Source organism: Micropterus dolomieu, linkage group LG02 (assembly GCF_021292245.1).
Source record: "Micropterus dolomieu isolate WLL.071019.BEF.003 ecotype Adirondacks linkage group LG02, ASM2129224v1, whole genome shotgun sequence".
Taxonomy (NCBI): Eukaryota; Metazoa; Chordata; class Actinopteri; order Centrarchiformes; family Centrarchidae; genus Micropterus; species Micropterus dolomieu.
This window is the reverse complement of record NC_060151.1, coordinates 30,364,898-30,378,517: the sequence shown is the minus strand read 5'-3', so window position 1 is coordinate 30,378,517 and position 13,620 is coordinate 30,364,898. Positions and strand designations below refer to the sequence as shown.

General features: G+C 42.6%; 2 protein-coding genes across 3 annotated transcripts in view; both read right to left on the bottom strand.

Moving 5' to 3' along the window:
• The window catches only part of sh2b1 (SH2B adaptor protein 1), an 18,207-nt gene extending 7,377 nt beyond the window's left edge, over nucleotides 1–10,830 (bottom strand). Inside the window, exons 1-4 of one of the 2 annotated variants that reach the window (XM_046037693.1) lie at nucleotides 10,679–10,830; nucleotides 10,443–10,513; nucleotides 4,021–6,145; nucleotides 3,189–3,290 (exon numbers count right to left, since the gene is read on the bottom strand). In XM_046037693.1, coding sequence (XP_045893649.1) covers nucleotides 3,189–3,290; nucleotides 4,021–5,721 — 1,803 coding nt within the window. In that variant the 5' untranslated portion in view covers nucleotides 5,722–6,145; nucleotides 10,443–10,513; nucleotides 10,679–10,830. The remainder of the gene's footprint in view (nucleotides 1–3,188; nucleotides 3,291–4,020; nucleotides 6,146–10,442; nucleotides 10,514–10,678) is intronic. The other variant, XM_046037685.1, reaches the window with a different exon arrangement.
• A 1,890-nt stretch (nucleotides 10,831–12,720) lies between these two features.
• On the bottom strand, nucleotides 12,721–13,614 carry LOC123962172 (heat shock 70 kDa protein 1-like). Its single transcript, XM_046038140.1, has one exon. It carries the CDS (start codon nucleotides 13,547–13,549, stop codon nucleotides 12,980–12,982), a length of 570 nt encoding a protein of 189 aa, XP_045894096.1. The 5' UTR covers nucleotides 13,550–13,614; the 3' UTR covers nucleotides 12,721–12,979.
• Nucleotides 13,615–13,620: the final 6 nt, after the last annotated feature.

Genomic DNA, 13,620 nt, shown 5'->3' with positions numbered 1-13,620 from the left:
TACATGGTGGCCATAAAGGGATGGACATGGTCAGAAACAATGCTCAGGTAGGCCGTGGCATTTAAACGATGCCCAATTGGCACTAAGGGGCCTAAAGTGTGCCAAGAAAACATCCCCCACACCATTACACCACCACCAGCAGCCTGCACAGTGGTAACAAGGCATGATGGATCCATGTTCTCATTCTGTTTACGCCAAATTCTGACTCTACCATCTGAATGTCTCAACAGAAACCGAGACTCATCAGACCAGGCAACATTTTTCCAGTCTTCAACTGTCCAATTTTGGTGAGCTCTTGCAAATTGTAGCCTCTTTTTCCTATTTGTAGTGGAGATGAGTGGTACCCGGTGGGGTCTTCTGCTGTTGTAGCCCATCCGCCTCAAGGTTGTGCGTGTTGAGGCTTCACAAATGCTTTGCCGCATACCTCGGTTGTAACGAGTGGTTATTTCAGTCAAAGTTGCTCTTCTATCGGCTTGAATCAGTCGGCCCATTCTCCTCTGACCTCTAGCACAGGACTGCCGCATACTGGATGTTTTTCCCTTTTCACACCGTTCTTTGTAAACCCTAGAAATGGTTGCGCGTGAAAATCCCAGTAACTGAGCAGATTGTGACCCGTCTGGCACCAACAACCGTGTCACGCTCAAAATTGCTTAAATCACCTTTCTTTCCCATTCTGACATTCAGTTTGGAGTTCAGGAGATTGTCTTGACCAGGACCACACCCCTAAATGCATTGAAGCAACTGCCATGTGATTGGTTGATTAGATAATTAATAATAATTAATGAGAAATTGAACAGGTGTTCCTAAATAATCCTTTAGGTGAGTGTATATTGTTAGTTTTATGGCAGCGCCAACTAGAGGCTGGTTCCAATTCGCCAAATGAACATCCTTGTGCGAACATTATATCGTCGCCGCCGGCAGGAAAAGAGGAGAAGACTGCAAACAATCCTTCTGCACCTCCGTTTGAGGAGAGACCAAAGAGGTGAGCGGCAGTTTGCTTCCAAGGCAGCAGTCTGATTCAAAAGATGAGCGGTCATGGGAGATTTAGACTTGTGTCCTTATTTCAATGCATTTCTCTAGAACAGTGGTTCTTAAGCTGGGGGTGGAGAATGCTACTATAGACACAAAAATAGGATAAAATATCAAGTCCAATGTGCCCTTACGCACATGTCCTTGTATTTTCAGGTTATTTACTATGGCTGGTTCACATTCTAAGATATTTGTTGCCTCTGAAGTTTAAATGGCTAGAGTATGAATTCTCTGAACAAAAATAGTTTTACAGTCGGCTCCATGAGGAGGATTCAGCGAGAAAACTGTGCTGTTTTTATCAATCTGTTTTATCTCTGAAACTGGAGGCCGTGATGCATCTAGGTCCGTACATATCGATTATTTTTCAAGTCGATTAATCTAACCATTATTTTTGTTTATTCTAAAGAAAGAAAAGTTGCCTATTACTCGATTAACATACCAATTTATTCAAAATAAATATCAAAAACATGTCAAATCAATAAATCTATATTTTATTCAGTCATCCGGATGAAGCACATTAGAATAATGACAATAACAACAAATCTTAAAATGAGTCAAATTTTCACTGCTGTGTTGTGACAGTAAAAAATAACAGACATTAATTAGGCTACTTTAAATGTTTCTGACATGGATTCATTTGCAGTATGATAATAAAATGTATTTCTGCATCAGTGAACACCTGAAAGGATGCTGATAGAAAGGTGCTGATAATGTGCCGTGCTCGTGTGGCGACAGAAAGTAAACACGATTTGCGGTGCTGCCGTCTACACAAAGTGCTGCGGGATACTTTCGTTTCACGTGTTCGTGCTGCTTCACGTATTCGTGGACAGCAATTGTTCTGCAGTGACGCTGTTTCCAGTTCACAGAGCTCACGGAGCAGCACGTTGTTGAGTGTCTGTCTGAAATACGCCAAACCTTAGACGGTCGAAGGCGCGGTCTAGTAGCTGGAGCTTGTCCGGGAGAATCCCACGCCGGATGCATCTATTACGTCGACGAATCGCCCCAGCCCTAGATGCATCATTTCAAATTTAGATAACAAGTTTACTATAGAGGCAGCAGGAGATCTGAACACTAGGGCTGACCACGTATAGTCGAAGCTTCCATGGGCGTAGCCTGATTCCACTGTCAATCTCACAGTCGAAGCTTCGCAGTGAAACGAGGATCACGCCATTTTGGCGATATGGAGGTGCTCAACGTCTGAATTTACATAGAACTACCGGTTTACTCCCAATAAGTTAATATACAGCCTGTTACAAAATACATTTCAACTTTTAATGCTGTAAAAGCATAAAAGTGCTTGAAATAGACCCGTTTGGAACCGCGACGTGCACGCAGTTTTCGGCAGCACGACAAGACTCTGCACAAGACCGGGCTGGTGAAGACCGGGCTGGTGAAGACCGGGCTGGTGTACCGCTGCTATTTTATTTTGTTAAATGTAATGTGTTTGCTGCATTAAAGCTCATGAAAGGATGGTTTGCATTAGGGATCGACTGATATGTTGCTGAAAACGCCACCTGCTCTTCTAAAAACGCCTGGCTGAGAGCGCTAGGGTGCATTCTTTTCGGCTGAGACGCTTTAGTTGCTGTGATACATAATATCCGTGGAGGTGATGTGCTGCAAGTAGGCTACCTAATTTTACTAAATGTAAATATGTCTCCACAAAGTAGGGTAGACCTACTTGCTCTGGCCCTGAAACATTTAGAGCGAGGGGACGGACTCGCCGTACGTGGGTTCATGAGATTTTGCGGGTTCAAGGGTTGAGACGGCTCGGTGTGGTGTTTGTCCCGCCCCTCCTGCACTGTGATCGGACGGCTTCGTAAAAAGTGCGCAGCGTTTTGCCCAAAGTTGAAAATTTTTCAACTCTCGCCGACCGGAGAAAAGCGTTCAAAGCCCAGCGCTTGTCTCTCAACAAGCAGCTCAGTTTGCAAGGAGTTGCTAAATTTTAGGATACGTAGCATCTCAGCTAAACATACAGATTTTTGGAAAAATGCTGAATATCGACACCTAGTTTGCATTCAAAAAAGTCTTCAGACTAAAAAGACAATTTTCTACGCTTTTTTCCAACAAAATCACCCCAATAACTCCATATATATATATCACAAAGAAAGAAAAAATATTGCAATAGAGTGCAGTCCTAACTCAGATGAAGGAGGGGTTACCTGCAGCAGAAAGGTGTTCTCCTTGTCGGGGACCTCCAGCGCTGTGGTGCTCCTCACATCCACAATTGAGCAGCAAGGGACAGTCAGCCGGGGCTTTGACGCCTGAAGAGACAAACCAAGCAAAATCAATAACTGAAGTTTATGTAGTGTAAAAACATCCAGGATTACGGGCCAGACTATTTCTTCTTGCCTTTGCAATCAAGGGAGACTCCAGGAAATAGTCCACTACATAAACGCCCAGTACACTCCAAGTTGTTTTTAAACAAATGAGATGAGTATATCCTGTTACCTTTGGACCGCTACCTGGTTCCCTGCCGTTTCCAGTAGTTAGGCTAAGCTAAAGCTAAACAGCTGCCGGTCGTATCGATCTGCAGCTCGACTCGCCCGTCAGCTGTAAACACTACGCTAAGGCTATTTCCTATCGCTTGGAACCTGAACTTGTTTGCAAACCAATAAATAACAAGCAACAGTCAGATAGCCACACAAGTCTCGCCGACGTCCGCCTGACATCGTACATCGGCATTAAATGTGTTGCCATTATTGCTTGGAAACAGCAGCCAGCGTGCAGCGGTGTGTTCACAGCAAACAGCTGATAGAGTTAAGCTAAATACTGGGCCGAAAGAGTTGTTTTAAGTTTATCACTCATTATTTCAGTCCATTTTTGCCTCAATACTCTTGAGATATTTATGTTCAGTGTATAGTAGTTGCTCATAAAGTTTATATAATTCTACTTACTTATCTATTCCATTTATTTGTTCTTGCACTTTTGCTGCTGTGATTTTATGCTAACTGTTAAACAGACTTGCATGTTTCTCAGGTAGGTTGCGCTTACTTTAGGTGGAATGAAGAATTCCAAGTAGTACTCCTCTCCCCGCTCGCCACCTTCTCGGTCTCTCTCTCTGAGGACCAGACGACATTTGTGCCAGCGTCCTCCTCTCCAGGGCACGTTGCCGCCGCTGGCCAGAGGCTGCACTGGGCCTGCCTGAGCTGCAGCAGACGTAGCCGCGGCAGTGTTGTTGTTGTCCGTACCGTGATGCAGCAGACTGAACGAGAAGCCAGAAAAGCCGTGGCTTGCGCTTAACTCGTCGCTGGATGAACTAACGCTCACCCCGCCCTCCCGCACCAGCCGGCCCACCTTCCTCGGAGGTCCCATGGCGGCGGCGGAGGCGCTGCTCGGAGGCAGCGTGGAGGAGGCGGAGTAAGAGCCGCCGGGGGTTGGGGTGAGGACGGGAGGAGGGGATCGCGACAGTCTGAGTTTGTCCAGACGGTGGCTCCACTTTTCCTTCTCGCTTCCTTCGCCGTTGCTCCGCCGCCGATCTCGAGCAGCTTCCGAAAGAGACAGAGAGGTGGCGCTGCTTGAAGATGAGGGGGGCAGCGAGGAGGAGGAGGAGTGAGGAAGGGAGAGGGGCATGGACAGAGAGACAGGCATGGAGGAGGTGGGTGTAGGAGGCTGCGTACCAGAGTTCCTCTTTGAGGTTGAAACCAAGGTGGGGTCCTGCACACCCATAGTGTAGCTGTAGCTGGAGGGCAGCTGGCTCTGGGCGGAGTCACTGGAGGAGCTTCGCCAGTGCAGGATGCCCCGGACACTCCCCCGCACACTACGACCCACACTCCGCAGAGAAAACCGCTTCTTCAGTTTGTTTTTGGAGTTGGGCGTACTGTTACCTTTAGAGCCGGGCGGAGGAGTGACCGAGGAAGGTGGAATCTGAGGAGCGTGGGAGGGGTCCGCACTGTCCACCTCTGTGGACTCTGCTTCCTGCTCTTCTGGCTCAGCGTCTTCCTCCACAGACGCTACCCCTAACCAGCTGTCCTCCTCTTCCTCAACCGGCGCTTCCCCATTGCCAGGAGCAACCATGGCCCCCCTCTCTTCACGCCTCCCGTTGTTCCCTCCCACTGAGGAGCAACATGACGATGATGAAGACGGGGGCAGGACTTGGCTGTGGGCGTAAGAATCTTGAAACCTGTCCCCACTGCGGCTCTCCAACACCAGCCGTGTCGGTACAGGCTTGGACATGCCCCGTGTCGTGTTGATGGGGGGACACGGGAGGACCGCGCCTCCGGACGCCGACAGGGGTGAAACCGCTTCCTCTTCAAGGGAAGTAGCATCTGACTGGGGAGCCCAGCTCGCCATGTCGTCCCTCCCGGAAGCACAGCTCGGCTCCAGCTCACTCTGGAAGTGACGAACAAACCGGTCGGTGAAGCGCCGGCAGAAGGCGGCTGCTGAATCTGGCGAGTAGTGGGGGTTCTCCAGGAGAAAAGCCCGAAAGTGGCGCGCAAAGTCACCGGCTGCAACGCGCGCGTGGAGCTCACAGAATTCGGTCCAGCTCAGGCAAGGCGAGGGGGACGGCGTGGGGGTGTCCGACAGGGAGGATGGGTGAGCCTGGGGTGAAGGGCTCACCAGAGGCGGCAGAGGGGGAGGCCGGGGGGAGAGGGGCAGCATAGAGGGAGACGGAGGTGACGGAGATGGTGAGGGAGGTAAAGGAGAGGAGTTTGCCGCCCGCGGGCTGGGCGGGGTTAAAAGAGAGCCGTTCATTCTCCTGAAAGGCCGGAGCGCTGACTGATCTGATGGTCTATGAAATCACTTCAAACATACAACAGAAAGCTGCAGTGATTGCACAGCTGGGGTAACTGACTGGGGGCAAATACGGCACATTGGTCTAATAATTTACAAACGAGTGTGAACTTAAGTGTTGTGCTCAGCCCCATCGAAAATAAAGAGTTAACAAGACAACGCACCGGACCCATCCAGGATGGGGTTAAAAGAGGTCAAATATCTCAGAGGATCGACTTTCTGCTACATTATTTTGTGAAATTAAGTATTTTATCATTTTTAACAAGAAAATGTGGGTTTCAGACAGCCGGTAAATGATTGGGTAGAGGAGGTTTGATGTGTGGAATTCACAAGTTCTGCCCCGTCTTCACCGTCTGTCATACATCCAGAGAAGTTTGGCCACATCCTGTAAAAAAAAGCACATAAACAAACGCTTCAGTTCAACTTCAGGTAATATATAGTGCAAAGCACAAGGAGGGTCTCTGGATACTTAACAGGTGAAAATACATCAGAGACACACAATTATGAGAACGCACATGTATATATGTGCACACACACACACAGTTTACCCAGCCAGTGTAACAAGGAGGGGCCAAAGCACATGGAGAAAGATGGGTTTGTAGCCTACACTTGAACGTCTCAATTTGCAGTAAGAGTTCATTCCAAAGCTTAATGAGCAATGGCTCTAACTGAAATCTACAAACTGTCAAATAACCAACATCGAGGGTAGTATAAAGGACATGATGAAGTATGCAAAGTAAATAAAAATAAAAAGATTAATTTAGTTATAATCTAATTCAGTTAATTATGAAATCAGATCTGGCTTGTGTTGGCAGCTAACTTCTTAGATCTTGCGGACCAAATGAGGACCCCTTGTTGCCGTCACGGCAAGGCCACGGAAAAGTGCCTTCAATTTTGGATGTTATGAAAGTACCTACAAGCATTTTAGCATTGGTCACAGACAATATGGGACATATGACGACTAGGGACTGGTTTCAAGGTATAACGAGATATGAAAAAGTTTCAAATCCACTAAAATTTTCCGCTTTACCTATTTTACAGTGTAATTTCATATAATTCTTAGCAGCAGTGGTATTAAATATATAGTGTTCCAGTTATTCAACAGTAAACATATTTAAAAATTACACATTTTAGAGCTTGAATCGCAATATCGTGATAGCGCGAAACCGTGATATTTTTGCTTAAGGTTATCATACCGTGAAAATCTAATGTCTAAGTCTGACTATGTTAAATAAATGAAAAAGCAACTTGTGTTAACATTTTGGCTTAAAAGTATGAGAGGAGCCAAAAACTCCTCGAGTCGAGTACATGTACGAGATATTATACAACCCCAATGAAGTTGGGACGTTGTGTAAAACGTAAATAAAATCCGAATACATTCATTTTCAAATCCTTTTCAACCCATATTCAATTTAATACACTACAAAGAGAAGATATTTAATGTTCAAACTGATTTATGATTTATTGTTTTTTGCAAATATTCACTTACTTTGAATTTGATGCCTGCAACATGTTCCAAAAAAGAGGAATGCTCAAAAAACACCTGAGAAACAGGTGAGTGTCATGACTGGGTATAAAAAGGAGAATCCCCGAAAGGCTCAGTCATTCACAAGCAAGGACGGAGCGAGGTTCACCACTTTGTGAACAACTGCGTGAGCAAATAGCCCAACAGTTTAAGAACAACGTTTCTCAGCGTACAATTGCAAGAATGTAGGGATTTCAGCATCTACGGTCCATAATATCATCAGAAGATTCAGAGAATCTGGAGAAATCTCTGCAAGTAAGTGGTGAGGCCGAAAACCAACATTGAATGCCCGTGACCTTCGACCCCTCAGGCAGCACGGCATTAAAAACCGACATCAATGTGTAAAGGATATTACCACACGGGCTCAGGAACACTTCAGGAAACCACTGTCAGTTAACACAGTTCAAGTGCAAGTTAAAACTCTACCATGCAAAGCGAAAGCCAGAAACGCCGCCGGCTTCTCTGGGCCCGAGCTCATCTGAGATGGACTGACGCAAAGTGGAAAAGTGTGCTGTGGTCTGACGAGTCCACGTGTCAAATAGTATTTGGAAATTATGGACGTCGTGTCCTCCGGGCCAAAGAGGAAAAGGACCATCCGGATTGTTTTCAGCGCAAAGTTTAAAGCCAGCGTCTGTGATGGTATGGGGGTGTGTTAGTGCCCATGGCAGGGGGAACCTGCACATCTGTGAGGGCACCATTAATGCTGAAAGGTACGTACAGGTTTTGGAGCAACATATGCTCTTTTTCAAGGACGTCCCTGTTTATTTCAGCGAGACAATGACAAGCCTCATCCTGCACGTGTTACAACAGCGTGGCTTCGTAGTAAAAGAGTGCAGGTACCAGACTGGCCTGCCCGCAGTCCAGACCTGTCTCCCATTGAAAATGTGTGGCGCATTATGAACTTCGGAGACCCCGGACTGTTGAGCAACTGAAGTTGTACATCAAGCAAGAATAGGAAAGAATTCCAGCAACAAAGCTTTAACAATTAGTGTCCTCAGTTCCCAAACGCTTATTGAGTGTTGTTAAAAGGAAAGGTGATGTAACACAGCGGGAAACATGCACCTGTCCCAGCTTTTTAGGAACATGTTGCAGGCATCAAATTCAAAGTGAGTGAACACATTTTATAGACCAAACAACTAATCAATTAACGGACAGATTAGTCGACTATGAAAGTAATCGTTAGTTGCAGCTCTACTTCTTACATGTTCATCTTCAATTACCATAATGCAATAATAATGTGTACTTTTAATAATGAAGCTTAAGCACATTTTAATGATAATACTTTGACTAAACCAGACTGTTAAGGAGTTTTATTTGTAACTGAATGTCTTCATATTTTCTACATTAACTTAGGGTTGGGTGATACGGCCACACACGTTCTTTCAAGTTTAAAGTTTGATTTTTTGCTCCAGAGTGAAAGTTGAAGAAACCAGATGGTTAATTGTGGTTATAAATTCTTCTTTCTGGTCAGAACAAACACTTGATGTCAAACAGTGGATCACTTAACAAATCTGAGGCAAAACTATTATCATAAAATATGCAAATATTTAAAATTTAAGTATTTTTCGGTCCCTTTTTTCCTCAACAAAATAAATATCTTAATAGAAAAATGAAGTGCTTATCTGTGATTTAATTTAATTAATTCAGACATTTATTGAACATTTCTTATGTTGTTATTGAGGAAAATTATATTGCGATAATTATCATTATTGTTGTATTGCACAGCCCTACTTTAACTTAACTATCAGAAAACTTATTTCCACACTTGCATACTGTAGTGACACACATTAATTTATCTTCAGAGGATGAAACATCCAAGTTAACTCGCAGTAAAGTTAAAGTTTATTTTTACTATATCTAACTTAGCTTATGTGATGGTAAATAGATTGAGGCATGTGAGAAGCTTGCATACTCTGTCGTTAAAGTTTAATGATAATATTTTTACTTAACCAGAATTTAACTTAAGGATTTTTAAAGATGTTAATTTCAAATCTTTGTATTTTCTCATAGCCCTACTTTAAAGTACATTTTTGATGATAAAACTTTTACTTAACCAAAACTTTAAAAGGACTTTTAATTCTAATTTATTACCTATAACACAGTTATACTTTAACTTGACAGAAAACTTATTTACACACCGTTTACTGCACAAACACACATTAATTTATCATCTCCAGAGGATGAAACATCTAAGTTAACTAGCAGTAAAGGTTAAGTTTTATCTTGCTGGAGGTCTGTATGATGTAAACGATTATATATAAATTAGCTTATGTGATGGCAAATCAAATGATGCATGAGAGGAGCATGCACACTCTGTCGTTAACGTTTAATGATATCCTAATACTTTTCCTTAACCAGAAGGATTTTTAATGCAGGACTTTTATTTTTATTTTCTCACAGTGCTACTTTTACTTAACTATCAGAAAACGTATTTCCCCGCTGCTTATTGTAGTTACACACATTAATTTATCTCCAGAGGATGAAACATCTAAGTTAACTAGCAGTAAAGTTAAGTTAAAGTTTATTCTTGCTGGATGTCTATCTGATTTTAGCTGGAACTACTGTAAACCATTATATATAACTTAGCTTATGTGATGGCAAATCAAATGATGCATGAGAGGAGCATGCTCACTCTGTTATTAACGTTTAATAATATCCTAATACTTTGTACTTAACCAGAATTTTTAATGCAGGACTTTTATTTCTAATTTATTATCTTTATATTTTCTCACAGTGCTACTTTTACTTAACTAACAGAAAACTTGTGTCCCCGGTGCTTATTGTAGTTACACACATTCATTTACCTCCAGAGGATGAAACATCCAAGTTAACCAGCAGTAAAGTTAAGATAAAGTTTGTTTTTTCTGGATGTCCATCTACTGTAAACCATTATATAAAGCTTATGTGATGGCAAATCAAATGAGGCATGTGAGGAGTTAAACATCCACATTTCTTACAAATTAACTAGCAACTGGTCGGGAAAAACAAGACAGGCAGGTAGCAGAACAGATAAATACAACTAACGATGAGTAAGATGAATATTATTAAGATCAGCTCGCTAGCTCGTTAGCATGAATTAGCAATGTGAGTGTTGCTCATTCAGCTTTCTTTAAAGACGTGTAAACGTTCGCTAGCTAACAAACGTCCACTTGCTTACCTGGTGTTAATTAGCATCTTTATTTTGCAATGTTGGTTTGATACACCTTATTCTGCGGTGACTGATGTAACCTGTCGCAGACATTAGCACGTACTGAATCGTCCAACAGCAGCTAGTAACACGAAAGATTCTTTAGCGAGCTAACGCTAACCGTTAGCCAGCTAGCTAGCTATTAATAAACCAGCTAGCTAGCTTATCAATATTGCTTCACCACAATGTTACTGCGTTTTCTCTACCTGCACACCACAGTCCAGTGTTCTCATCTGTGTCTTTTGGTGAAACTGGCGCACATTTCATCACTCGTTAAGTCTACATAACGGGATAATACTTCTCGTAAAAGGTTGTTGTTGTTGTTGCTAAATATGAATATTGCTAAAGCCTTGCCTGGACCCCGTTCTTCTCGCGCTGTCCCTCCCGTTTCTCGCGATACTTGGCAGGGTCAGCGTTCAGATCTCACAGCTGTCCTTAGACAGAAAGAAACCGCTGGATTTTCCTCTGAGGAGTCTCTTCCCGAAGCTGTGACGGTAAAGTAGAAGACTGAAAAATAGACACACACCATCCACCCAACTTTCAGACAAACACACTAACCCGGTGTGGGTCCATCACTGAGGCCCAATACCTCTCCACCCTGCCGGGGTCCCACATCACCGACCAACACCAGTCCATCTACTGCGCTGTCATCGATCTGTGTTTTGCATAATGTATGTGGCTAGATGCATCACGGGGCTGGGATTTATGGAGATATATAATGCAAAGGACGCATCCTGTACTTGGGTACAGATTTCCTGGCTGAATATTACTTAGGCTACCAGTTAAAAATACTTTGGTATCAAAAGTAAAAAAGTAGCCTATGTTGACAATGACAAAAAGAATTTCAAAAATACAGCAGGCAAACTTTCCAATTTGTTAGACAATGGTATACATTACATACTTAAATATAATGACTAATACCACACTGTATATAACGTTTCTTATTTCTATATATTATACATTATTCAGAAATGGACTCTTCTGCACTAAGATTTTATTTTTTTTAAAGTTCCAATGGAATATTAGTATTACTATTAGTATGGTTATGTTTGTCAGGGGCTGCTTACATGATGAACAGAATTTAAAGAATTATTATTAAAATAGTTGCCTAATAAATTTTTGTCAATCAACTAATAATTTCAGCTGTACTCGTATAAACTGTTAGTTTTAGTTACGGTTAATTTATTTATAGGCTAACAAAACTACATTTAGGTGACAAATATTGTACTTTTTTACTCCACTTCATTGATTTTAAAGCTTTACTTAATTTGCACATTCAGATTAATACAAGGCACGTTTCCATTTCATGTAATATAATGTACAATAAGGTTTCTTATTTTATTTTATAACAAAAATTATTCTGACATGGACCCTTCTGCACAATGAGTTTAAATAAAACATCAAGTCAGCTAACCTTATTATTACAACTATCAAAAGTACTATTAGTATGGTAAAGTTTGTTTGTCAGGGGTTGCCCATGTGACAAACAGAATTTAAAAAACCATCATCAAAATAGTTGGCAATTCATTTCTATCAATCAACGAATTGTACTCGTATAAAGTGTGAGTAGATTAATATATAAGAAAAAATCATTTGCATGTTTTGAGTGTAAAAATCTTATTTTGTCAAAGTGTCAGAGGTAAATGTACAATATTTCCCTCCGAGATGTGGCGGAGTAAGAAGTAGAAAGAGGCACGAACAGGAAAATACTGGAGTAAAGTACAATTAATTTGTACTTAAGTACAGTACCTGAGTAAATGTACTTAGTTACTGTCTATAACCAGTGGTGAAAAGTCACTTTAGTCGACTCAAGTACGATCTTATGTTTTATTACTTGAGTATTTTACTGTTTTGTGTTGTTGTTGTTGATAAAACAGGTGTTATTTACACTGAGGGTGCTGGTGACATGTCCCCACCACTTTTTAAAAGCGTAAATTGTTACATAAGAAATGTTAAATAATCTGATTACAAGACACTGATAATATTCCATTATATTTTTATATTTATATTTTGAATTGTCACCTGCCACCTGAATTTTGTGTTTCCCATTAAATAAACATATTTCCACCATAAATTGGTGCAGAAACTTTCTCCAGAGTGCTTGGATATAAAAAAAACTTGTTAATATTCTATTGAATCTGTTTATCTTTATTGCGATGTCCAGCAAGGCAAATATATTTACATTTTTAGAATTTTTACAACTCATACATTAATTTAGGACAAAAACGTGAACATCTAATAACAGTTACAGTTAATTCTAAACAACAGTTTTGATCAGAGATAAACAATTTTTTTTACAAGGAAGATATCTTAAACTTTTGGATCCTCATGTGTCACATATAAAAGGATATTTTACCGTGAGACATATAGTTTCAGCTGTATGTTAAACATCTGCAGTAAACAATATTTACATGGAAGAACTTATTCATCACCACATCTTAAAAAAGGAGGTTACAGTGGTATTTCAAACAGTCCCGGTGATCATAGAGTCCATGTGAAGGGCCACTTTAGTCCACCTCCTCAATGGTGGGCCCCTGGGAGCCGGCTCGTGCCTGCTCTCCACAGCTTCCGGCGGGCATTCCTCCCTGATACAACTTGCTGATGATGGGGTTACACACTTTCTCCAGCTCCTTCTGCTGGTGCTGGTACTCCTCTTTATCAGCCAGCTGGTTGTTCTCCAGCCAGCTGATGGTCTCGTCACACTTCTCAATCAGCTTCTTCCGGTCCTCCTCGCTAATTTGGCCCTTCACCTTCTCGTCCTGCACGGCGCTCTTCGTGTTGAAGGCGTAGGACTCCAGGGAGTTCTTGGCGGAGACTTTCTCCCTCTGAAGGTCGTCCTCAGCTTTGTATTTGTCGGCGTCCTGCACCATCCTCTCGATCTCTTCCTTGCTCAGCCGGCCCTTATCGTTGGTGATGGTGATCTTGTTCTCTTTGCCGGTGCTTTTGTCCACCGCAGACACGTTCAAAATGCCGTTGGCGTCCACGTCGAAGGTGACCTCGATCTGCGGGACCCCTCGCGGAGCGGGCGGGATTCCCGTCAGCTCAAACCTGCCCAGCAGGTTGTTGTCCTTGGTCATGGCTCTTTCCCCTTCGTAGACCTGGATCAGGACCCCGGGCTGGTTGTCGGAGTAGGTGCTGAAGATCTGGG

Excerpts from the sequence above, each read along its gene's own strand:
- LOC123962172 (XM_046038140.1), bottom strand. The coding sequence starts at position 13,549 with ATGACCAAGGACAACAACCTGCTGGGCAGGTTTGAGCTGACGGGAATC.